This window comes from Syngnathus scovelli, chromosome 1 (genome assembly GCF_024217435.2).
Source record: "Syngnathus scovelli strain Florida chromosome 1, RoL_Ssco_1.2, whole genome shotgun sequence".
In the NCBI taxonomy this organism is placed as follows: Eukaryota; Metazoa; Chordata; class Actinopteri; order Syngnathiformes; family Syngnathidae; genus Syngnathus; species Syngnathus scovelli.
Window position 1 is genome coordinate 7,911,175 of NC_090847.1, and position 25,991 is coordinate 7,937,165.

Genomic DNA, 25,991 nt, shown 5'->3' on the forward strand with positions numbered 1-25,991 from the left:
CTTCCTAAATCCAGTATTAAAAGTCTACAGTTAGTGCAAAATGCCGCTGCGAGGCTGCTCTCACGGTCAAGAAAATTTGATCACATTACCCCAATATTAGCCGAATTACATTGGCTCCCGGTCCATTTAAGATGTGACTTCAAGGTTCTTCTACTAACCTATAAAGCACTGCATGGCTTAGCGCCTTCATATCTCGTCGACCTAGTCGTTCCTTATGTTCCGTCTCGTAACCTTCGTTCGCAAAACACTAGTCATTTAGTTATACCGAGGGCCAAGAAAATGTCTGCAGGGTCTAGAGCATTCTCTATTCGGACTCCAGAGCTTTGGAATGCCCTACCAATGGATATTAGAACTACTACCTCAGTAGAAACATTTAAGACACGTTTAAAGACACATTTCTATGAGATGGCCTTTAACTAACTTGTGATGGCCGATTTGGCCGGAGTTTGTTCTGTTCTCTCTGCCCACCTCCTCCCCGGCTGGGGAGGGGGTTAGGTGGCTCAAAAGCTGATAGCGGCTGGCTGGATTCTCAGGGACCAGTTCGGGATGGGGGAGCTGCGGCTTGGCCCCCTTGAGGACACTGCCAGGACAATCGAGGGCACCTCCGACATCCATTTTGTTTTCATTGATTTTCATATTATGTATTACTTGTGCACTCTCTGCATCCATTACAACCTGGTGATCCTGAAAGGGGGATCCTTCCATCTGTGGTCCCTTCTCAAGGTTTCTCATTTTCCCCTGGCAGGGGTTTTTTGAGTTTTTCCTTGCCCTTTTGGGAGCTTATGATCAGGGGATGCTTTGAGAATAATTGTCAATTTTGGCTATGTGAAGCCCTTTGAGACTGTCTGTGATTTAGGGCTATACAAATAAACTTGACTTGACTTGACTTGACTTGACTTGACTTAACTGCTGCTTATTTTGTAGGCCCTGAGGGCAAGTGTATTTTGATGGCTGGCAAATACACCTTGACTTTGCACTGATTACTGAGCTCAAATTGTCTGCATCATAAAAACATTTTAACCTACATAACTCACTATTTAGCACCATGGGCGTCACCAAGAACTGGAAAGAAAGGCGTTTGTACAGCAATACTGTCATCTAGTGGCATTGTATTGTATATATGGGGAGAAAAATTGGCACACGAAAAAAAAAAAGCATAACACACGCTGAAAGCCGGGTGAATTGACATACGTGCAGATTCGACCTCACATGTAATTTTACATATATTTTCCCCATTGATTTCAGAGTTTGACTCAAATGCCAACTTCTAAATGAAATGTAAACTTTTTCTTCCAAAATGCCATTTTTTCTACAGTTGTCGATGAATGCAACTTCTGCAGAGAACGTTATAAAAATCCACTTTGCGCGTAGATGCGTAAAGTTGTGTGTAATGCGCGCGGCGCGGGCGTCAAATTTATGTCTCCTTCCTTTGTGGCCGCGCGCACGTACCAGGGAGACCGTGCGCGCGAGCGCCGCAGTCTTTGCGTCACACCAGAGGGAGGACACGTAACGGTCCGCAGAGATAGAGCTAGTCTGCACCATTTCTTTCCACCCCAAACTCAGTTCATTTGAGAAGGTAATCTCTTTTCGTTTAATCTAGTTCTTCCGAGCGAATACACGTAACGAATTTGTCTCTGTCAATTCCTTATCTACATATGCAAATACTGCACCCAAAGAGTGATGTTTGCGTAAAAAAAAAAAAGATTTCAAATAAGTCATTTGTCGGGCTTAAGAAGGTTATTTCGAAGTTTTAGAACTAGTATTATTGTGCATGGAGTTTGTGGTACAAGTAAGGGCGTTGCTTTGTATGCCAACGCAGACCCTCAGACTGCATTCTATTGCTATTTTTGGAAAGAGACACCCATGTTTGAAACAGTGCTGGATATGAACATTTATAGGGATCTTTCTTTTTTTCTAAAAGTGATGTTTTGTCTGCCTCAACCAGAGTTGATCATGTACATACAATTCACCAACATTCACAGATGAAAATGACATATTCATTTGAATGTGTTGAATTTACTTTTTGTCTTGGCGTCTCAGTTGTAATATGGCTACCAAAAAAAAAAAAAGAGAGAAAGAACGGTTGTTATTGTATTTAAAATATTCGGTGTCCTGTGCTGCTTTAGATTTAGAGACCCCCTTTAACAAGTTAAGGGAACAGTGAATAGACAATAAGATTAGATTCCACCTGAGGGGAGGGGTCGTCTCAATGCACACGGTGACTCTTTTCACATTACACTTGCAGTCAAGTGACACCATTAACGGCATTGCTGTCATCTTGTTGTTTTTTTCAGGCCCCAAACGATTGACCCCTGCACCGTGCAGACACAGACGACCAAATTCAGAGATGGTGAGTGGACATTCTTCTGTATTGTGGATTGGATTGGACCAAATGTATGATTTTACACATTAACCGAGCATAAAGGAATATGAGGCAATCAAAATGAGAGTATACAAACACCAAAGAAAGTGTCTGTTGAGTGTGCACTCAATGAACATTCGTCTCTTCTTGAGACTCTTCCTTGTAAGGCCGGCCCACTTTGAGGATTTTGTGAAAAGTTACCAGGGACTTGTTTGGCAGCCAAGTTGCCATGACAGTGAAGCTGTCCAGCTGTCGAGGAGAGTGACGCTGGTTCGTTGTGAATGTGCAGTGGAAAGCGCCTTTTGGCCGACTGCCCTGAAGCAGCATTGACCTATCTAGCAGCTGCTGCATTGAACACTCTGTTTTCCTGCAGCCCACAATGACTTTGCATGTACTGTATCTTCTAAACTTCAATGGGTTAAAATCATGGCCATGGGGGACAACTTAGTTTATTCTAAATGTTGGCTTGACGTTTATTCATTGCTTTTGTAAAAGACCCTCAGAGGAAACTGCTTTGTGTGTAATCTGACTCCTTACTGTACACCCACCGTCCCACCCCTTCGTCCTTGCACCAGCCCCACACACACGCACAGAACTGTGTGCTCGCTCACACATATGCACACATTCAAGTTCCCTCTATGAACGGGGTCAGACAGCGAGCTGCAACTGCTTTCATGGCAAAACGCTTCAGTTTGTGTCCAGTAACAAGCAACTCCCGAATATTACGAATACATAGTAACTTGCCAGTGAAACAGCAGTATTTGGATTGAGAAGCAGACATGACACAAAAGTTGAAAAGCAAAAGGCTTATGAATAAGCAAAAATACAAAGTAACAACAGAGCGCAGGGCTGGATGCAGAAGAAGAAACAGAATAAAAGTGTTATTAAATAAAAGTTCTAAGCATAAAAGAACCACAGCAAGTGCATAGGACTTGTTTGATCAAGGAATCAGGTCTATATGACAAAATAAATACAATAAAAGGACAAAGCATAAAGGACCAACAACTGGATCAAGCAACACCCACTAACAGCAGAAAGTGTGCTCTATGAAAAAGAGCTGACAATGCATTGGGAATATCATGGTCAAAATTCACCAATAATGCATGTGTGTAAGCATTTACGGGATAGTAGCTGTTTTGTCAATAACACACTGGATATACTGTACAGAGAAAACATACATGTTTGTGACTCTTCATTAAATTATTGAAATGAGCAACAACTTTGTGTGTGTGCCAAAAAGAAAAAAAAATAAAGAAAAAAAAATAACCTTTGTCATGCATAGATTTAGGAATGAATCTGCGTTTGGCCAAGTAAAGTATATGAAGTGTGTAAGGAGAGGTCATGTGAAATATTTGCCGCTTAAACCTTCCTATTATAGTCTGTAATCGCATTCTAGAGAATATAATTTTTTTATTATATTTATTTGATTTTAATTTATTGACTTGGCATATTTAATCATATTAATTGATTTGATTATTTGAATTTACTGACTTAAAATATTTATCAACCATGTATCAGTTTTTCTATTCGATTAACAAAAGATAAATAATTAAATGTGCAACATGATAGTGCCATCTAATAATAGTCCTGTAATGTTGTGCTTGAAAAAAACTGCCTATTTGTTTCCAGGTGTTCAGAGGCACAATAACAGATGCTCCCGATTCGAATCCCGGCGCCGATGCCGAGGCGCTCTACAATGCAATGAAAGGCATAGGTAAGTGTCTGAAAACTGCGCACGTGATGTTTATTCAGCACTTCCCAATGTTTGTGACTCCCATGTGTATGTCTCCAGGCAGTGATAAAGAAGCCATCTTGGATCTGATCACCTCTCGTAGCAACGCTCAGAGACAGGAAATCATTGCGGCGTACAAGTGTACCTATGGAAAGGTACGCTATATTGCATCATTTATACTAAACTAGATTTGCTAGTTCAACCGTCCTCTTCATCATGCTGCTCACATCTTGAGACGAGTCTCACAATAGCAAAGTGTTGACATCCATTTTAGTTATTTAAGGTCTTTGGACTAAAAGTCCAGGTTTAACAAAATTATTGTCATTAACACCTGTTAGAAATGTTGCCATTCAGCCGGCTCGCTGTTAAAGAATAGCCTAATGTCCAAAATGTATTAAAACATGTCTAAGTGAGAACAAATATTTTGCAGGATCTTATTGAGGATCTGAAATATGAGCTGACAGGTAAATTTGAGCGTCTCATTGTGAGTCTGATGAGAACACCACCCTACCACGATGCCAAAGAAATAAAAGATGCACTCAAAGTAAGACAACTCTTATGTCAGGGAAGTGGAGTCGTTATTATATTCAACTTGTTGACCCTGTCATGTAGGGAGCTGGAACCAACGAGAAAAGCTTGATTGAAATTTTGGCATCAAGAAACAACAAACAAATTCATGACATGGTTCAAGCATACAAGGACGGTGAGTCCGTTTTATTTGTCCATCATTAACACACAGCATTAGCTGTGCAAAATGTGTGCTTATTATTTTCATAATTTCACTCTGATGTCTGTCTACATGTTTTTTTTAGCCTATGGCACAAACATGGAGGAAGACATCATAGGGGACACTTCAGGTCACTTTAAGAAGATGCTGGTTGTTTTACTTCAGGTCAGTTATCTGATACAATCCCAATACTGCTTTGTGGTGGTCATCAGCAGCAAGTTATCAAAAACCACCCAATGAGCAGTTCAATGACTTTGTGGCTTCCTGCACGGTGAGCTTGTTGTCCTTCTTTCAGGGGACCAGAGATGAGTCGGGAGTTGTGAATGCAGATCTGGTGGAGCAAGATGCACAAGTGAGAGAATGTGAAACTGCGCTGAACAATGACATTAGTGGCACCTCTACATTCAAATCCAAATGCCCCAACAGTGGTGCAGTCCTCATATCCACAACCAAGCAAATCATTTGTTTTCAATCCTGTTGACAATGGAAATTCTTTTATATTTGACCTTTACAGCTTGGCAACATGTACCTCTATTTACTATTGTCGTGATGTGTCATTGTAATTCTGCCATCTCTTGGCCCACTTGTCTCAACAAAAGGACCTTTATGCTGCTGGCGAAGAGCAGTGGGGGACGGACGAGGCTAAATTCATCATGATACTGGGAAACCGCAGCGTGACCCACCTCCGCATGGGTGAGCGCATGCTAAGGGGAATTAACATGCACATATTGCATTTAGTCTTTTCTCGTGCGACCCCTCGTAGTGTGACTGCGGCTTGAATGTGAATATTTGACTCTTTGTAAAATATATCAAGAAGAGTCTTGTACAGTAAAATAAAGAATATATGGGATGAAGAAAGTATCCCTGAATCTTAATTTCGTTATGGTATATACCTCATAAATTGTGAAATGGTAACTGGAACGAAGGACAAATCAATGAAGAAACACGTGTGTCCATTTTCTTACATTTATCCAAATTTAACAAACATTCATAATGTACTGTAGCATCTTGTATTTTCTTGTCTTGTCAGTTTTCGATGCGTATGAGAAGATTGGAGAGAAATCCATCGAACAAAGCATCAAGAGTGAGCTGTCCGGGGACTTTGAGAGACTGATGCTTGCTGTTGGTAAGATGCTGATCTTTGAAATTCTGTTATTGTTTTGATGAAACTAGTGCAGACGTAGCATCATGCAATGCAAATGGTAAACTCAAACTATTTTTAAAATGTATTATTCCATTGATTATTGCATCAATTAATCGAATAATCTGACACAATTTTGAATGTGTATTACAAAACCACTTTTCCCCATTGACTGTTTTTATTTTGTATTGTTAAGTGATAAAAACAAAAATATAACATCTGAACATTGTTAGGCAAGAGGAATTTATGTTGTACTTTTCAAACTTTTTAAAACTGTTTCAATAACTGGTGTGATTATTACTTTTCCGAAGTAATTGTAGTTGTAATTGATTTGATTAAACACAAAAGACAATTTGTTTGTTTACATTATTTAAAAAAAAAAAGAATACCTAGTTACTGTTGGGTAGCTGACATTAGATGGCATGAGCAAGTCTAAGGTAAATTTGGCTCTAAGCGATTAATTAATCATTAAAATAGTTGTTGATTAATTTGATTACTTGTCGATTCATCGATTAATTTTGACAGCTCTAGCCGGTAATTATTTTCCAAACACAGTAACTACTAAAGTGTAACATACAGTATTTTATTTTGGAAATAACATACTCTGCTATTGTCTTGCAGTCCAGTGCATACGTAGTGTTCCCATGTTCTTTGCCAAACGCCTTTACAAGTCAATGAAGGTAAATATAAATGCCTGGTCATTTTCAATTAATCCCAAAGTCAATGTTGCATTAGTAAAGCACCTGAAAAGTCCAACTATTGCAACTTTACAACAAACGTGTGCTGCATTTCCAGGGTCTCGGTACAGATGACAACACACTGATAAGGATCATGATTTGCCGCTCTGAAATAGACATGTTGGATATCCGAGAGTGTTTCAGGCTCGGATATGAAAAATCACTTTACAACATGATCAAGGTAGTAGAACGGCAGAAGAGACTGTCGCTGAGTTCAGAGGACATTACTGATATGTGCTTGCCGCATACAGGACGACACATCAGGCGATTACAAGAGGACTCTGTTGAATCTATGTGGAGGTGATGATGAGTGAGTATCATTTTAAACTACCGTTATAAAACACAATGGCAGAGGAGGACCATAACTAGAAAATTGAGCACTGATGACCAAGGTTCAAGCAAAGTTCTGATAAAACACAATGGCAGAGGAGGACCATAACTAGAAAATTGAGCACTGATGACCAAGGTTCAAGCAAAGTTCTGGCTGTGCTCATTGAGCTGTGTTGTGTCAAACTAATGATTGCAGTTTAGCCGGAGAGTTCTTCCCTGAAGCAGCTCAGATAGCCTACAAGATGTGGGAAATAAGTTCCATGACCAAAGTCAAGGTTTGACCCCCACTTTGTGACACAGCTTCAGTTGTCATTGCATGCTTTGCCCTGGCTGTTCCATGCAAGTTTGCAGCGATCCTCTTTGCTTTACTAGGAAAGTCAAATTTCAAAACGATATGAGTTGACGTTAACAAAATGGCTTTTCAGACTGCACCATTTCATTGTTGTGGCTGTGTGTCATGTTTGCTAACCTGAAACTAAGATGTCACGCTTGCCAACTAACCAAATAGCATGTGACCAACATGCATTCATGTGACATTTGTATGCACGGTTGCTGCTTTACCACTTGTGTCTTTGTCAAGATAAAGAATTAACCCCTGTCCTACAACCTCATGATGCATTTGTTCAACCAGAATTTAATTTGTGCATTTCAACAATTTCACTACTAGCTGAGGCCAACAGTTTTCCCCTATTCCAACTTTGACCCTGCAGCTGATGCGCAGGTTTTAAGAAAAGCCATGAAAGGATTTGGTGCGTAACCTTGTCTTAACAGTTCAGACATTTATAAAATATCTCATTTGAATAACTAACATTACCGTAATACCATTGTGCGCTACAGGAACAGATGAAGATGCAATTATAGACATTATTGCACATAGAAGCAATGCACAGAGACAAGAGATCAGACAGACTTTCAAATCACTACTGGGAAGGGTAAGAGATGCTTGTCCGTAAAAATATTTAACAATGTTTTTTTTTTTTTTTGGTTTGTTTTACCATATAAGCTATAAAACGTTTGCGTGAACTGGTTGCAGGATCTGATGAAGGACCTCAAGTCTGAACTGTCAAAGAACTTGGAGAGACTGATCATTGGTCTCATGTTGACCCCAGCTGAGTTTGATGCCAAAATGATGATGAAAGCCATAGAGGTGATGTTGACATTTAAATGTATTGGCTTCAATCATGGATCAATAATGCAGATCATTCACTTACCATTGTAGGGTATGCAAAAACATTTTGAAAATAATTTTATTAGGAAAAGTTGAGGACTGATTATCAAATGCAATCATGTGCACAGACGACCACTGATGGGTTTTGAGAGTCAAAGTTGGCTGCAAACGCAACAGAATAGGTTATTGGGAATAAATTATTGTTTCAAATTATTTCATGAAACAAATATTAGAATTTAGATTGTAAAAGTGCATCTGATTTTGTTTTGAATATCCGAGAAGGTCTGTAGAAATTAATCTTTCAGGTCATTGAGAGTACCATACAAACACACTAGAGGGCGCCAAAGGTCAGAAATTCTCATTTGATTCCTGCCTATCCTCAGTTCTGACAAAATTGGCAATTACTGAGAAAGTAGAAGCACATTGCTAGAGTGCAAGTAGTAGTGCAATTAGTGTTGACATAACACTCAAACTACCTTATTGCAATCAGTCATACCTGACAAAGACACATTATCCATTGTGAGTATTTCTGGCCTTTTCCACAGGGCGCTGGCACAGATGAACACGCGCTGATTGAGATCCTGGTCACCAGGAACAATGAAGAAATACAAGCCATGAATGCTGCCTTTCAAGACGGTGAGCTTGTTGGCGTCAAAGGTGACGTTTTGTAATAATTTCAAACGTGTACATTCAATTCTCACTCAAACCTCACAGCCTACAAGCAATCTTTAGAGGCAGCGATTCAATCGGACACATCAGGTCACTTTTGCCGCATCCTGGTTTCTCTCGTGCAGGTAATTTTTTATTTGTATCATCTCATTGGGCTCATAATTATGCAGACACAGCACGGTGTGATGGAAACAAACACATTCCCATTTCCAGTAATTAGTAAGAGTTATTCTAGCCATCTATTTCCTCATCAGAGTTATGTATGAGCTGGAGTCTTTCCCAGCTGAATTTTTTATTGAGAGTTATTACCTGGAATGGTCGCTAGCACACAATTTAGAGACTCAATATAACCTAAAATACATAGTTTTTTTTATCGTGGGAGGAAGCTGAGCAGAACATGCAAACTCTACACAGGAAGGCCAGAGCCGAGATTGAGAGATACATGCTTTTTGCAACGTGCTGGTTATGGTTAATATTTCCCAATGTCAAAAAGCCCAAGGAAACCACCATTACCACCAAGGCAATATGCAAAGTAGCACTGTGAGAAGCCTCGGCAGAGCCAAAATGCGATCCAATTTGTATCATGACATCATTTCCACGTTTCCATGTTAGGACATGATCTTATCTAACATTCCAGTATATTTTTAACCATCCAGTGTGAACAGAACCAATTGGAACAATAGGTCGCCCATCCTGATTGACAGGAACATTTGGCTCTTTCTGGAAAAGTCTCAATGTGGCAATTGTCTTTTGTGTTGTAAAACAATATTGCGTGATTTCATAATTTCTTTCCGCCTCGATCAGGGTGCAAGAGACGATGGCCCTGCAGATTTTGAAAGAGCAAATACTGATGCTCAGGTGGGTCTCATACTAAAAGGAACTAGAAAGGCAAAAATTTGCATTGCTGATTATTTCGACTTCTTGTTATGCTTCTAATCAACAGGAACTTACTGATGCATGTAATGCCGATTCTGATGACAGGGTCATGAAGTTCATGAGTGTTTTGTGCACCAGGAGCTTCCCTCATCTAAGGAAAGGTAAACTGCACTTGTGAAGATGTTCATATTTGCTTTGTGGTCGATGTGATCGGTGCTCAACGAGTGCAAGCTGGCTCACAGTTTGTCATCTTTTCAGTTTTCCAAGAGTTTGTCCGGTTCTCCAATAAGGACATTGAACAGATCATCAAGAAGCATATGTCGGGAGATGTTAAAAATGCCTTTTATGCCATTGGTAAGACTTTCAAACAAATAGCAAGAAGCTGATCAGGACTTTGCAGCGACACCCCTATTTGGAACTTTACCTCAATTTGCTCTCTCTTTCTGTTGCAGTCCGCAGTGTGAAGAACCAGCCTTCTTATTTTGCAGACCGATTGTACAAAGCCATGAAGGTATGCACAATGCATTCACTATGACAAGACATCTCAAGGCAAAAGATTCTATTAAAAAATATTGCTGCACAATCTTAGTTTAAAGTTGTAATTATTAGGACACCTTGCAAAATTATTTTGCATGCCTTTATTGGCTTTTCATTGTACAACAAAAGCCTGGGAAATTTGAAGGAGCCTCAAAAAAAAACTTCCCTACATCAATCAAAGTTGATATCTTTTCTAATGAAACTGTTTGTGCCCAGGGTCTCGGCACAGATGACAGAGCGTTGATACGCATCATGGTGTCCCGTAGTGAGATTGACCTTTTCAACATTCGCAAAGAATTTAAAGAAACACAAGACACCTCTTTGCATGAATTCATCAAGGTAGAGACAATGATCGTAAGTCGGCGTCGATGTCCATTAACACCTGCTTGCTTGCTTTTTTTTTTTTTTTTTTGATCGTTTGTTCTGTTGCATCCTGAGAGCGAATGTGGCACAGTCGTCTTCTGCTAAGGCAATGGAGCCGCGGTAACCTATAGCTTCCTTGTGGTGGACTGTGGGTCTGTGGCTTTTGCTCAGCTGTTCAGGAATTTCCCTTGTATGCTCAACTTCCTTTCAGTATCTGTTGCATGATTGGCTGACGACTCTGCAGACAGGAAGTAGCCAGGAACATATATATCTATAATAACTTCCACAAGAAATACGCAGCACATTACCCCATGTTGGCCTTGCAAAAATATTTTCCAATTATGAAACCACTTTGAGATTCTGCTATGTATGAAAAGAGTGAGAGCTGACGTTGTGGCAACTCTTGTTGGCCACATTGACGTCTCGCAAACACAAGCCCATTAAAATGAGTGGTTTGACTTAATAGAGGAGTAACTGGGTTACATTTTGGCACATTAAGTTTGGAGCAGGCGTCTCATTCTTAGAGTGGATCTAGAAAGTCCACCTCATAGAACAGCAATATGGGTCAGTCAGAGGTACTTGAAAAAGTTGTAGGAGGATGTTAACTCCTATTTCACAATGGTTTGAAATGACCACTTCCCCAGTTATGAGAGGGGTGTGAATACGTGTGCAACAGCATTATCGCGATTGTTTATCTTTACCTTTGCTCCCTCTAAAAGATGGGTTTTTTTTTTTGTCAGTTATGCACACATTGAAATGATTTGTTCTAGTCTCGCTCTCTTTTTTTATATTACCTGGCATTTGAACAGGGGTGTGTAGACTTTTTATCGTTTATTAATTGTGAAAGTGTAAATACATATATGGTAACACATCATGGGTGGGGAGCATTTTAAAGTCCTTTGAAGGCCATAATAAATTCTTTAAAAGATAAAAGAAATATTGTCTATTTGTAGTGCGGTATATTACGAACATATTTGGCTTAAGAGAGTTGGCACTTATTTTTTTCTTATGTTTATCACGTTTATACTGTAAACAACACACAGTCCCTTTTTAATGTTTAAAATTCAATTTCTTGACTGTTGCCTTGGCATGTATACTATACGTCCTTCGTTTTGCATGCAGTGAGTTTTGTGTTTGTGTGATTAGTCAGAAAAACCTGAATACATTTGATGTATTTTAACATTTGTCTTTGTGTATTCAGGGCGACACTTCGGGAGATTATCGCAAAACCCTGCTGGTGCTGTGCGGAGGGGAGGATGAATGATAGCACATCTCCGCACTGCCAACTATACTGGCCGCATCACATCACAGTGAAAATGCAGTGGTCTGCCAAACTGTATGTCATAAAGGCCATATTTTTTATTTTTTATTTGAAGATATTTGAAGGCACAACAGTACTTTCCAGGACACAGCCAATGAATCGAATGAAATAAAATGACTATCACCTGGTATCTTACATTATTCTTGTACCATATAAAGTTGAATAATTTCAAATTTCCCTATGGTGTATTCCATTTTCACCACATCCTGTCTGAACAAAGAAGAAGTGCTTCTATTTGCATATTGGTTCAATCATTTATTATGATGGTACTGGCACAATGACAATGTAATAAGCAGAATGGGAACTATTTGATTATGAGGAAACTCCCTTCAAGTTAATACCTCTTTAAAGTTCTCATATGTGCGGCCAAACGTTTGTGAAAGTATGAATATGGGTATGCAGTACTTCAAGTAGGTTAAGAAAAGGCCATTAAAAACATAATTAGTAGAAGCACATTCTACGTTGGAGTTCACTACATAAACACTGCGTGTGTGGGTGCAGCTGCTGCAGCCTTTCTTTGTGATAAAAAGAGGAGAAAAAAAAGACGGGTAGTGAGGAAATCCCTAGAAGAAAGCCAAAATCCAAGGCAACAAAACTGCCGCAGCTAGTTGTAGTCCCAGTCCATAAACGGCATTCAGTGATCACAAAATGCATTCTTATCCCTAAATGTGCAGAATTTCTTGAATTGCCTTATTTGATTGTTTAACTTCCTGCTTGTTCTATTTCGATCTTGACACGAGTGCGAAAATGTTTATAAAAATAAAAATTGTGGTCATTTCTGTTCATGCACTTGAGGCCCCAAACTGGAAGCCTCAGGCCTACTGCACGCTGATTAACCCCAAATATAAATATCAATATATGATGAGTCACACCCTGTAGGAAGAACACAAAGTTGAACACACACCAGGTTCTGTTCACACTGAGCCTACAGTGTAAGGCCATTTTGCTCGGTTATGGGAATTCCCCAAGTCTCACAGTAAAATTGCCCCCCCACACACACCACAGCAGTTTCCTTAAAAAGTGAATGCCGCTCAGACACAAGCCAAATGAGTGGGTGAGTTGTTGTTTATACCACTTTAATATTTTTACATAATCTAGCACGTTTTCTACTAAATGACTTATTCATTTTTTGTTGATTTGTTTTATCCGAGTTATTCAGAGACGGCAAGAAATCGCTCTATTATTTGACAGAATATACATAGTCTGTTCAAGAAATGCTACTTTTACTTTTGTGCTGCACTGGAAAGCTTCAGATTCATTTTTATTCATGAATTGAAACTGATCATTTATCCAATAAGTTTTACAAACTCTAACATGTCCAGGTTGACGGTTAAAAGAAATTAGAACACAGAAGGGTTGAATTTAGACATTCTGCTCAAGAAGACGCAGTAAACAAGCTGACAAACAAAAGACATGCTGCTCCTTTCGACGGACTCTGTTGTTATTGTATTTTCGTTACTTTGAGGATTGTATTAACCTGTAATCATGCCTCCAAAGAAAGCAAGTGGGAGCAGTAAAGCCATCCTAAAACACAAAGACGCTCTTAAAGCAATGCAACAGTGAGCGCCCGGCGCGCTGCGGTTGCGCGATCGGACCAAATTAAGCTCCCTGCACACTGAGGTCCACTTAAATTTTGGAAAGTACATCAGGACTTATTTTAAAAATATTTTCAAAATTTTAGCGACGGCTCTGTCACAATAATGCGACCAGATGCGCGGTGGGCGACGCGGTACGTTTGTGCGTTCGGCGGTGCGCTGCAGATCGGACAAATATGCCCAAATAAAAAAATGCTTAAAAAGGCAGGGGTTTTTTTGTCTTGAAACGGATTAAACATTTTTCCATTATTTGTAATGGTAAAAATAGATTCGGAATTCGACCGATTCGCTTCTCGAACCGCCTCATGGAACGGATTGTGGTCAAAAACCAAGGTTTGACTAAATTTTTGCTATTTTTGTAAAACATTACACTTACATGTGAACTGGAAATGACAATAATAACATAGTGAAAGCCAAATTGAGCAAATTGGCTATTTCAGAAGTGTGTCAAACTGGTAGCCCTTTGCCTTAATCAGTACCCAGGAAGTAGCTCTCGGTTTAAGAAAGGTTGGTGACCCCTGCATTGGATACAGTCGACACCCGCTAATTGCAATGGACAGGGACTGAGCCTAACCAAAAACAGCAAAGATCTGCTTGGATGTGACGCCCATTGAAATGTTTTAAGGTTGTTAAAAGTTGAAACGTTTTAGGTTGTTATATCACCATTCACCACTAAATGGCAGACATGTTTTAATTGCACTTGCATTAGGTTTTACACTAAAACCTGAGTAGGCCAAATATTTTTTTGGGGTGGATTTGAAGTGACATGCAGGACAGACATAATCATATTAAAGTTTCAAGCGTGTTGATTTTTGAGGGGGAAATGCATGAAATGAGTTCTTGCTACTAATGTTGGCTTAGCAGTTTTGTGCCATCCTTGAATAGAATTATTTTGCAAGAGAGCTTTGTTCTATAAAACAACAATATGCAGATATTTTGTTGTTTGCCTCATAAATTTATTTAAGAACATATATTTTGCACATACAGTATGTATGTATTTTGTCCCGGTTTAAAATCTCATACATCTGGTTAGGAAGTGCGTGGTCCTATGTGGCCATCACACAAAGAAAAGGAAAAAAAGGGTCAACCAACTTTTGAAAAGCTTGCCCCACAGTATTGAATCAGGATTTTGTTAGCATCTTGATATCTTTACATCCTGATGACAAATATTGTACTGCTGACCTGGCCTTGATCGAGATTGAGTTTTTTTTCTAGTTCAGTGGAAATGCTTGATGCAAACCAAAAAAAGAAAAAACACCACCAAGCCCTTTACCCTTCAAATGTATTTTGAGTGAGGGAAGAAACTGCGTTTGATGGAATGTGCTCATCAGTGAAAATAATTATCAGAAGAAATTGATTTATAGCCTAAAAAGGTGAAAACTTGGCATCAGTGCTATAACACATTTTTACCATAGTTTTTTAATATTATTATTCTGTAAGTTTGAATTTTTGGTTGGAGTCAGTTTGTCACTTTTTATTTTCACAAATGCTTTCATTTGGTTTGATTTTTATTAATTGTTGTGATATTGGGGGTGAGGGTTGTTTTTGACCCTCATTCTTGTGTATGGCCACACACTAGTAGCAAAATATACCCATTTTGTTTTTTGTTTGTTAACAGAAATATTTTTTCAAGTTTAGTCTTGGTTTTGTTTTTTATTTTATTTTAGTTTTATATTATTTTACTATTTTATTATTTATTATTATTTTAGTTTTCCTTAACTATAATAACCTTGGATGAGATCAAGCCAAATGTGCAAGTCTGTAGTTAAGGTTCAAGTCAAATTACCGTAATTTCGTACGTTTTTTTTTCTCAAAAAAAAAAATCCTACTACAAATTTTAACGTTATTGAGATACTATATTTTGGACTTTTCCGGGTTTTCACAGGATTTTACCCCACGTGTTTTTGTGACAAACCCTAGAATGTTTTTCAGTGTTTTCTGAAGACTTTTGAGGGATTAGTTTACAAAAAAAGTAGCCCATTCCTGCTCTTGTTAAACATATTTACCATACGCATATGTGAATCAAAAGAAAAGGTTTGGCTCGGTGGCTCCTCCTTGCTGGGTGTCGATTGGCCGCTTCCACTGTCAGTCACCGCTGTTTACATCAAACGTTGCAAGGTGGAATTTCCCATGTTACGGCATCGAGCAGTAGACCACTTCCGCAGTAGATGTCTTGGCACAGAGACGAGAGGCCGCTGCGAGCGGAAAGGTATTCTGTCTAAGGAGAACGCTTTGTTTGTTGTTATGTCAGGTAATTATATGCTTTCTGACGAACGGAGCGCTTGAGCAAAAGTGTCTTTCGAGGGGTTTAAAAACAGAAGAAAAGCGAGCCGCGCTTCCTGTCTTCCATTGTTATCCTGTGTTAGCTAGCCGATAGCTAAATTGTGCTAATCATTTACATGTCAACAGCAAGAACTAATATTAGCCTGTTTTAGTAATAAAGGTAGCTATCAGTTAGCTAGTTTGTGTCGGGACTCTTGGGTTTATGTTCTTTTGGGGCACGCATATGATATACGTGGGTCTTTTGGTGGTCGAGCTCCTTTGACATGAATGCTGTGCTAACAATGCTTTGTGTTAAGAAAGAAAAGAAACGATTCGCATACGTTCCATTGCATACTGTAAATTGTGCAGCCGCTCTTTAACGTGTTTATCATCATACACGCTGTGCCTGCACTAGATTTCTTGTCGAAAGTAAGAGAACTGAGAGTACTGCTTTTAAAGCCGCCACCCTCTTGTTTCAGTGAGAAAAATGTGTGCGCACAGTAAGTTCATTCTTTGTCGTAGTTATCAAACATGACTGTCACATAAGTGAATTAATCCACTGGTGTATTTTAAGCCATAGGTATGGGGAAACTTTGTTTTAAGGATTTTATTTCGCACCGTTTGGTCCAATATCACGATGAATGAAAAGACGATTAATTATATAAAATATATATATTTCAATCTGCTCTCTTCAGTTCCAAGGACCATGCTTAGAGAATAAGCGGACAATGGAAAGTAAAGGCCCGTACCGCATCTACGATCCAGGTGGGAGTGATGCCAAATCCAGGGATGAGGCTGCTGGAGGAAGCAGCTATCGACAGCTCCTGGAGGAGAACAGCATGCTGAGAGAGAGGATGAAAGGCCTTAAGAGCCTTGGTAAGCTCGTACGAGTGTCCACGATGAATGCCTGCTGCTCATTGTTGTCTGTTGTACAAGGAAGGGGCGTTCAAATTAATTTGACTTATCATCAGTCATCAGTTAGTGGTGTAAGACACATACTTAGTGCAGTCCTAATAAGAGATGAAAGTTATGGCTTTTCTAGTTTAAAACAAGACTGTGGACTTGTAATTTAGCACTACTGGTTTTGCTTTACTTTGCAGTCTGTTCAGACAACAAACTGGAGTTAGGCCTAAATTATTTATGCTATCTGAAGTTGACTGCAGAGTAGTACATCTATAGTGCTCTTTTTGTTTCATGTGGTAGCAACTTATTGAAGCAACTATAAGAGTATTTAATTTATAAAATGCCAAGAGGCGGTGCTTAAAGCATTGAATCATTCAATGCTTTAAGCACCGCCTCCTGGTTATCAGCAGGGATGAACTAGAACTGACATGTACCATCAAAATAAAATAAAAATGGTACATTGAAAAATCTAAAACAATTTTTACCCTGGTATGGAATCAAATGTCAAAATGCATGGAATCGAACATCTACTCGCGCGACGATTACGCCCAGAACAGATTCTCTCAGTCAAATAATGCAAGTCCCATTCAGCAAGTAAAAACAGAAATGTAGTAAAACCTGAACAAGGGTAGTTTTTTGGCTGTCACACTGCCTATGACTCATGTAAGGAGTGTTCTTCAAAACATCCTATTTAATTATTGTCGTGACATTGACATGCATCCGAGTTTAATTGCTGAAACTGAACTTTGTGAAGCTAAGCGCCCATCTTTATGCAGGCGACTTGCTCGAAGAATCTCAGTTAGAAGCATCGAGGCTTCGCCAGCGTGTGGAGGAGCTTGTGAGAGACAACGAGGCCCTCAAATCATCCAGCTTTGCTGCCAGTCTGTGCGCCGGGGGACACGCTCAGACCGAAACGCGAAGTAGGTCTCGTTCATTTTCAGATTACAACGGCTTTTATTGCTCAAGGATGGTGTTGACCGTCTCGCCCCACCCTATGTTAAGGTAAACCTTGTTTGCAACCCACCACTGAGCCCAGAGAAGCGGATGCAAGCTGTTTAGCGAAGGCCATGCAGGCCAACAGAATGAGCGTGAGTGTAAACTTTTACACTGATCTAACTTTTCTTGACAATGGTGTTTGGTGGTGTTACCTAACGCTAAGGCTTTTACAGGACGCCTTATCAGAGTTCGAAGTGGTCAATATGGACAGGAGGACGTCAGATGCCTTGACTGTATGTACGACCTTATTTTGAAACCGACATTTATAACCTTTGGTTCCGTTTTAGAAGTGCAATGTAAACTCGTCACGGTTTTTATCTCGCTGATAAATGAGTCATTTACTGGTGTGTCTGTGTACCGACACTCTTTACTAAATAAGTATTTTCCCAACAATAGAAACCCATCCCAATGAAGTAACAATACTGGCAGTTCTAGCCTGAGTCAACCAGGGGAAAGTCCAGCATTTTCACTGACTGGAATCACACATGATTCAGTCACATGCTGCATCTTAAGGAATGTGGTCATGAGATACTCCGCCAGAATACTACTAACATGTATGGTGTAAAATTTCAATGTGCTAATATTCTAAAATAACTACTACATGTGACCTGTGTATTTGTGGTTAGATTGTTAGTCACTCTCTGTGGTCGACTGTCATCATTTGATATTGTTTTTTTCCAAACGAGCTGTTTGACAAAAGTAGTAGCACTACGAGTCCTACATCCTGGTTCCTTTTGAAATGCATTTAACATTCAACTTCAAAGGAATATTTGATTGATATGTGGGTGTGTTGTAATTTCAGGCCCGGTCTGCTGTAGGCGTCATCCCCCTCCTGCCTCAGGAGAACGTTGAGCTGGCGAGCCAGCTGAAGAAATTGGAGAGCTCCTTCAGCATATTTGCAGAGGAGTCCAATCCAAACCAGCTCTTAGCTCACCTGGGTCGAATGGCTGTGGAGTTTCACCATCTTTCCTCAAAGGTTCAAAAGAATGAACTAAGGACATCTCTCCTACAGGTATGTGACAGGCTTGGATTGGGAGAAATAAAGAAATGCCAGCATTGCCAATCTTAGTAATAAATACTGACAATATGTGTTTTGTGTGTGAGATGAGAATTTTCACTGAACAACACATTTAAGCTTAACGCAATATGCGGCTCCCGGCTTTTTATGATTCTCAGTGCGAATGCAATTGTTTCGGAAATATTGTTCTGATTTGAATCGCACCAACAAGGGGTGACAAAGTTGATCGGACGGTTTTCTGCATTCCGAAGTAGTATCGGCGCACGAACAAAAGAGAGGATGTCCCCTGTTTGTAAAGGCTCTATTGTAGCGTTAAACACCCGACATTCAAACAAATCGTCCCCTTCATGCAAAGTCCAAGAGGGCATTTTCGCGTTTATTGGAGTGGTACTATGATATTCTGTGATGTTTTAACCAGCCTTGCAGTCCTTCCTTGTTTTTTGTTTTTTTGGCATTAATTGTTCAGCCCTATGCGGGCTGTCATTTTTTGTGGAGCACAGACAGATATTCTAACTTTTTGGTTGGCTGATTTCATATTTGTATCCATTGTGTCATATTCATTCTGTCATTTTTTTCTCCCCTTGTAGTTCACATTTCATTTTTAAACCGAGTAGCCAAGTGGTTAATAATAGTGACGTGAGAAATAATAAGTAGTGTATGTACAATTTGGAGGCTCAGACCACATGGAGTTGTTTTTGTTTATATCGCACAATGCATATTGCCATTTGTGAATGCAAATTAGAAAAAAAACAGTTTGCGCGTCATACAGCCATGTGTCTGTTTGTGTGTGCGCCTACTTACCTGATAAGGCTGCGTGGCATTTTTTAATTCTGGTCAATACGAACAATCTCTCAGTGTGTGCAGCTAGATGTAAAACATATTTACAATGAATTGTGCATATTGTTTTGTGCAGACTCTGTGTGAACAGCTCAGAGAGGAGAACAATGAGCTGCGGAAGAAAATGGAAGAGGATCATCATATCAGGAATCAGGACTTGGAACAGCTGAGGTAATGTTTTGTTTGATCAATTGCTTACTTAGTGTTGCGTGCCTATTGTGCATGCTTTCACTTTTGTAGGGGATTGTTGCAGCACCGTATGCAAATGTTGTTACCCTTTGAGGCATTCTTGGGTGTTACCAAAATGCTTCCTGATTCTGGACCAGATCCAGTTCACTAAAATGTACTGTTGTTTTCAGGCAGGAGAATCAGAAACTGAAGGAGCTTGTGACAGGAGGAGCAGCAGTGGCATCAGCAGCAGTAGCAGCTGCAGCATCATCGTCATCATCATCTGCGGCAGCGTCTGACACGGAAGGTCCCGACACCAAAGATGAGACAGTTAAAGATGAATGTGCCACGGTGAAACCGAAGATAGAAGCCTCCACCCCTCAGAAGGTAGTTAAAATGAAATAGTCGAGCTGTAGTTCTTGCTATTAAAACTCACACATATTGAGACAACATTTTACTAAATGTCTTAAGTCATCAATACACTTTGAATGTGAGAAAATGATAATATATGCCTAAAGAGAAACCTTAAAACAGTTCCTAAATACATATTAAAAAAATATAAATTAAAGCTAAAAGCAACGTAGCGTTGTGGTAACCAACCATCTCTGACTATTTTACGAAGTCCAAATGACAAAATTTAAAACCAGGAAGCTTGTGGTGGTAAGTCAGCGCAGAGACCTTTCCATGCTATCACAATTCTCAGTGATTCAGTTGTTCCCCTTGTATGAAGCATCCCACCGTGGGGTTTATGTCATGTAGGAATGTTCTGTATGCCCCCAGAGTGGAAAAGCTGCTGAGAAAAGCCCAAACAAACCTTGTGACATGGAGGCTTATGAAAAGAAAATCAAGCTCCTAGAGAAGCAACGAAAAGATGTGAGTCTCTACCTCTTTTGCCATTCCTATTTCTTAGCATTTTGGATAGAATTTACTATATTTTTGTTTGCTTTGCAACATGTGCTGCCTGCTACAGGTACTGGAGGTGAATAAGCAGTGGGACATTCAGTGGAATTCAATGAAGTCACAGTTTGAACAGAAGGTACAGTAATGACGAAGGCTGTCATGAGGGTGAAAGGAAACATTGCTGTGTCTGTTGCATCATATTTTAGTTTTAAAGCAAAATTCACATTTACGGTATATTTATGATATATTATCGATATTTTTTCCCCTTTATTTCCTCCCATTTTTCCTTCCTAAGGTTATTTAGTCCTAAGGCTTTTGCAACCTTACACAGCAAGTCAAACACAAGTCAAAATTATTTTGATTAAATGTGTGTTATGACGCGAGTGATAATAATTTTGTTCATTTCCTTGACAGTTGTCTTATCAAATTTATCAGAAGTGCAAGCAAAGTTATAAAATAACATCAGCAATTACATTTTAGACCCTTGCTGTGGTATCAGTTTACATTGTTCATGACTTGTAATTTGAAGTGTAAATGACACCTAGCTTTTAAGTGATGCATTGCAGCGGAGCAGCTGTTTGCTTGTAGAATGGAAAAAATGCACTCTTGCAATGGCTGAGCTATCTAACCATACTTGCCACACGCGCTGTCAGTGAGAATTCCCCTTAACCGCCGTTGTATCTGCTGACCCGTTTCTGTGGTGCAATCAGCACACAGGGGGCACAGACACGCACACACGCAGAGACCGCTAGACGCACACACTGTACTGTACTGTAATCAGGCCCTCCATCACAAAAAACTTGCCACTTTTTGATGATGAATGCACCACGTTGCCTCGGTTAAACCACAAAAGCCCATCTATGTCCATTTGCGTCATTAGGCTTGCTCTTATTTCACACAAATAGAAGTGACATTGCAGATGTTTGTTACTGTGGTTTCATTTGAATAATAACAAATTTGCATGACTACCAAGTCGAGTGAATAATTTTAGAATTGATGATTCCATTGATTAACTGGATAACTTTTTATTTTGCAATTATATTACAAAACCATTTCCCCATTTACTTTTGAGAATAGTGTCTAATGGATATTTTCTTAATACTTGATCCCCTCACAGTAAATACTTTTCCCCACACAATACAGATCACTGACCTCAGACAGAGGCTTGCTGATTCTCAGAAGACTGTGGTCGAACTGGAGGCGGAGCGAGAGCAGAGGCAGCGCGACTACGACAAGAAGCTGCTGTTGGCAAAGAATAAGATTGAAAATGTGCAGGTGAACAAAATTAATTGAAATGGAAAAACAAGTCCAAACACACCCATTTTGAATACGCTGGGGCCCATGTTTCAGGGTGAGAAGGAGTGCCTGAGCACTGAGACGACTGAGTTGAAGCAGAAAGTTCGCTACCTGCAAGACCAACTGTTGCCTCTCAGCAAACAGCGAGAGTACCAGGAGAAGGAAATCCAGCGCCTCAACAGGGTCAGTGAAACGGACATCCAAGAGGTGCCCCAGGGTCTTTGTTGGTTTGTCAATTTTGGGCTGAACGATTTTGAAAAATCTATTAAATCCTTCAATATTACGATTGTAATTTACTATGCATTTTTTTTCTTAAGGCCCTTTTCCCATCTAGGTTTTTTAACAAACACAAGCAGTACATTCATTTTTCATCATGATGAGCAATATCATATTTATTATACATATACATTTTGGTCTCAGTTAGAATAAAATCAAATATATCATGAATTAATATGAAATACTTTTTGTCTAAAGTTAGATGCTAACTTATTAAACACGGAAAGAGTTGCACTCATCTTTTCAGTGTGCACTACAAAAACAAACAAAATCAAACTGTGACATAAACATAATAAAAAGTACAAAAATAATGCAAACCAATCTGCGGCTTTGCTTCAACTTTTTATGTTTCTCGAAACAATCATAGACACTACAATATTAACTACAAAGAGTATTGTCACCTTCCCAAAAGAAAAAAAAAAAAGTTTTCTCTTTTTCCAGGCTTTAGAAGACGCCTTAAATTTGCATGCCCCTTCATCGTCCCAACAACAACCTGGCCAGGACGCTGCCAATAACTTGAAGAGGCAGGAACTACTCACCCAAATAGCAGTTCTAAAAGAACAGGTCAGACAAAATGAAAAAGATCACAAAAAAAATTAATTTTGCTCCATTCATATGTTCATCTCTTCATCTGCTATTCATAATCTCTACGCAAACCAGGTGAAAATCTTTGAAGAAGACTTCAGAAAAGAACGCAGTGACAGGGAACGAATGAATGAGGAAAAAGAAGACCTGAGGCGGCAAGTGGAGCGACTGCAGATTCAGATTACGAATTTGACCAATCAGGTGAGCAACCACCTAATGAGGAAATTGAGGATTATGATCACACGTATCCCACTGCGCCGAACGCCTAAATTTGTGCTCCCCGTGTTGTCCTACAGCTTCATCAGGCACAGAACGAGTGTCAGAGAGAACACACAGAGCGATGCAAGCTAGAAAGACTGCAGATGCAGCATCACAAGCAGGTAGTGTGTGAAAGTGTGTCTGTACGAGAAATTCAGAGTGAGAAGGTGTCAGTGTGTGAAAAAGTTAGCATTTTATAGCTGACACTGTATGTTAGGACAATTCCAAAGCACCAAGCGGTCACTGTATGATTTTCTGCTTACAAACTAGCGCCCCCTTGTGCCTAGCAGAAGTCACTGATCTAAAGGATAGCAGGTTGAGTCAAGAACCTGACTCCACTTGTCATGTTTGTCAGTGCATCCGGGGCTCAATGGCGGGCCACACCATAACTGGGCCACGTCTTTGCTCGCTCAGTTTAGTATTCACGCATTGATTGGGGATCACATATGTACTTGTGATCCCTCGTAGGGGCAGCGGCAGGAAAGACGTACCTCAGACCCCACGTCAGGCTCAGTGAACGGCCTGCTGAGCCCCCCCTACTGTGGTCCCTTTGTGCAGGTGGGACCGCAGGGCCTAGAGGGCTGGCCCGTACACTTCCATCCCCGGATGCCCAATGCAGCAGGCGCCGCAGCTCCGCCCCCCGTACGAGACTTCCAGCCTATTACCCCGGTAAGGGTCCTCAAAGGTCCCTATGTCTGTCCCACTGACAGACCCAGGCTCTCTTTAGCCTCCGTGCCCTTTTTTATGTTGGGAGGCACCCCTGAATGATGAAATTTAGGTCTTCCGCCTAATTAATACTGAGTGACAAGGCTCCAGAGATATCTTATACTTAGATTATGACAGAGACTGTGAGCTTTCTGGTCGTGGAAAACAGTGTTTGAAACATCTAGTAGTTTGAATGACGACACTGTTGTCTCTTTTCAGGGTTTTCCGTGGCAGTCGTCATCATTTCTACAGCCCAGAGGAGGGAGAGCGGTGGGGGAAAGTTCAAGACCAGCACCAGATAATGCAGGTAGACACAAAAATGTTTTTGTCCTTCGCCCTTGAAGAAGCATCAGTATCTGAAATCATTGCAAGTTTGACCTCGCTTTAAGGTGAATGGTTAATGAAAGCATCAAATCCGGAGTGCGAGAAGATTTTTTTTTTTTTACGACAGTAGCTGAAAAAAAACAATGAACAAAAATGAAAATGCATTCGCCTCTGTAGTCATATCAAAGTCTGATGGCGAGTAATCACACTGGCACTCCTTTGTTGCTGCCATCTGTCTAGAGGTGTGTCTGCTCCTTGTGCTTTATAGGCCTTCCTTCACCACTGTGAGGCCCATTAAAACACTTTCTAATACTTTGACTCTGTAATTAGCTGTCGTTTAGCATTAGTCATTGGCCCATTAGCAGTCGCCCATTGTTGTTTTCTTCCTATGTTACCACCCAATGGTAAAGTCACACTATACAAAGGTAACAAAGTGGAAAAATGCACAGATTGTCTTAGTGTTCCCATGTCTGCCTGCAGACCAGTCCACAGCAGCAGCAGCAGCGGCGGCAGGAGGAGGAGCGGGAGGAGGAGGCGGTTTTGGAAAAAGGGAGCGGCAGAATATAGATCCCGGAAAGCACTAAAGTGTCACCACCTAATGGAAATTGAGTCGTAGCATGAAATCAGTTTGTTTTGATTTGAAAAGGTGTGATTTGATCTATAATTTTCCTACTGAACTGTAGATATTCTATTGTAATGTTGTTTATACTTGCGTTTTATAAGGCTATTTGTGGAATACTTCGCTATTCTGAATATAAATATGAACTATTTCGTTGTTTTTTTTAAAATCATGGACGGAAAAGTCTTTTGTTAAATATGTTGGATACTTAACACTCTCTACTGTTTTTCCAGAAAATATAACTTTTTATGCCATAATCTGCAACAACTTGATTTTGCAACTTGTAGGGATAGAGCAAGCTGTTCCCCGTAAGAGCAAAACTATTCTCATTCCAACAGTGGGTGACAACATAAGTGAATTCAACCACTGCAAAGCAAATCTCAATTGACTTGAAGACTTTTGCAGTACATTGATGTGATAGGAACGTCCCATGTGCAACTGGTGAAAATGTGGTTATTGCATACAAAATGTTTTTTTTTTTGGGGGGGGGGGGGGTGCTGGGGGGATTTTGACGTATCATACCAAAACATATTTGTGATTGATAATTTATTTATAACCTGCTGTTTTGATAGTTACATTGACTAAGTGTGAACCATTGTCTTTTAGTAATGCTGCTCAATGTTGTTAGTGTATTCCCGATATATTGTAGCTATTGACATTTGTGTCATACAACATATACACAAGCCTTTCTTTTCACCATGAAAGTGGACCTAATCTCATTAAACAACACTTGTATTCTTTTATTTGGCCACCTATGTCACTATCATATCTTGTGCACATCTTTTAGCCCTGTGCAGTACTTAATAGTTATGCGGTCTTCTAATAGCTATTAATAAGTGAAGGCAGCCGTAACAGCAGAAGAATTCTGGTTTAATCTTTAGCTCCTGCCTGGCTGTAACACAGTCGAAAAGGTTTTTTTTTTTTTTTTTTTTTTTTTTTTTTTTTTTTTTTTAATAACTAATTCAGTCTTAAATTCGCCAACGTCCGAACTGAACATTCAATAGGATTGCGCATTGGGTGTTATGAGGTAGTGAGATGAAGGGCTTCAAAAATTGTGCAGAATCTGTAATATAGCTTCATTTTTAACCAAGTTATTAGGTTGCCAAGAACCAAATCAGACTGGTGAGAAGTGAAGGGAGATGTGCACTTTTAAAATGGTATTCTTTAATTACTGGCGGTCGTATGTCTTGGTTTGTAGCCCTTTTTCTGTTTTGCTGTAGGCAAAAGCACATGTGAGACCTTTTGTATTTAACTGGCTTAATAAATATATTCTAAATGTTTATAAT

At 39.8% G+C, this 25,991-nt stretch overlaps 2 protein-coding genes across 7 annotated transcripts; both read left to right on the forward strand.

Annotated features, from left to right (window-relative positions):
* The first annotated feature begins 1,419 nt into the window (after nt 1-1,419).
* anxa6 (annexin A6) lies at nt 1,420-11,925 on the forward strand. Of its 2 annotated transcripts, none has more exons than XM_049746349.2 (25): nt 1,420-1,576; nt 2,295-2,350; nt 3,992-4,076; nt 4,155-4,249; nt 4,525-4,638; nt 4,707-4,797; nt 4,907-4,986; nt 5,117-5,173; nt 5,421-5,514; nt 5,852-5,947; nt 6,584-6,642; nt 6,758-6,880; nt 6,951-7,009; nt 7,226-7,304; nt 7,697-7,778; nt 7,867-7,961; nt 8,063-8,176; nt 8,743-8,833; nt 8,912-8,991; nt 9,671-9,724; nt 9,810-9,903; nt 10,001-10,096; nt 10,195-10,253; nt 10,496-10,633; nt 11,844-11,925. In XM_049746349.2, exons 2-25 carry the CDS (start codon nt 2,348-2,350, stop codon nt 11,904-11,906), a joined length of 2,001 nt encoding a protein of 666 aa, XP_049602306.1. In that variant the 5' UTR covers nt 1,420-1,576; nt 2,295-2,347; the 3' UTR covers nt 11,907-11,925. The 2 variants fall into 2 exon arrangements, with proteins under 2 accessions (XP_049602306.1, XP_049602315.1); XM_049746358.2 differs by having other exon boundaries at nt 10,496-10,618; nt 11,844-11,919.
* A 972-nt stretch (nt 11,926-12,897) lies between these two features.
* Nucleotides 12,898-25,652, forward strand: tnip1 (TNFAIP3 interacting protein 1). 5 transcript variants are annotated; one of them, XM_049746262.2, is made up of 18 exons: nt 12,898-13,017; nt 16,516-16,696; nt 17,500-17,643; nt 17,726-17,811; nt 17,893-17,952; nt 18,522-18,731; nt 19,651-19,745; nt 19,934-20,129; nt 20,523-20,615; nt 20,713-20,778; nt 21,786-21,917; nt 21,993-22,121; nt 22,656-22,778; nt 22,875-23,000; nt 23,096-23,179; nt 23,526-23,726; nt 23,982-24,069; nt 24,567-25,652. In XM_049746262.2, the coding sequence occupies exons 1-18, from the start codon at nt 12,988-12,990 to the stop codon at nt 24,668-24,670; spliced, it is 2,148 nt and encodes a 715-aa protein (XP_049602219.1). In that variant the 5' UTR covers nt 12,898-12,987; the 3' UTR covers nt 24,671-25,652. The 5 variants fall into 5 exon arrangements, with proteins under 5 accessions (XP_049602219.1, XP_068506608.1, XP_068506609.1 ...); XM_068650507.1 differs by having other exon boundaries at nt 12,900-13,017; nt 23,616-23,726; XM_068650506.1 differs by lacking the exon at nt 12,898-13,017 and adding an exon at nt 15,611-15,767.
* The last annotated feature ends 339 nt before the right edge of the window (nt 25,653-25,991 follow it).

Coding starts and splice junctions, on each gene's coding strand:
- anxa6 (XM_049746349.2), top strand. Junction 5,948..6,583: donor GAGACTGATGCTTGCTGTTG/GTAAGATGCTGA, acceptor ATTGTCTTGCAG/TCCAGTGCATACGTAGTGTT. Junction 7,779..7,866: donor AAAAGCCATGAAAGGATTTG/GTGCGTAACCTT, acceptor TGTGCGCTACAG/GAACAGATGAAGATGCAATT.
- tnip1 (XM_049746262.2), top strand. CDS start 12,988: ATGCCGCTCAGACACAAGCCAAATGAGTGG. Junction 13,018..16,515: donor GACACAAGCCAAATGAGTGG/GTGAGTTGTTGT, acceptor TGCTCTCTTCAG/TTCCAAGGACCATGCTTAGA. Junction 20,616..20,712: donor TAGAGAAGCAACGAAAAGAT/GTGAGTCTCTAC, acceptor TGCCTGCTACAG/GTACTGGAGGTGAATAAGCA.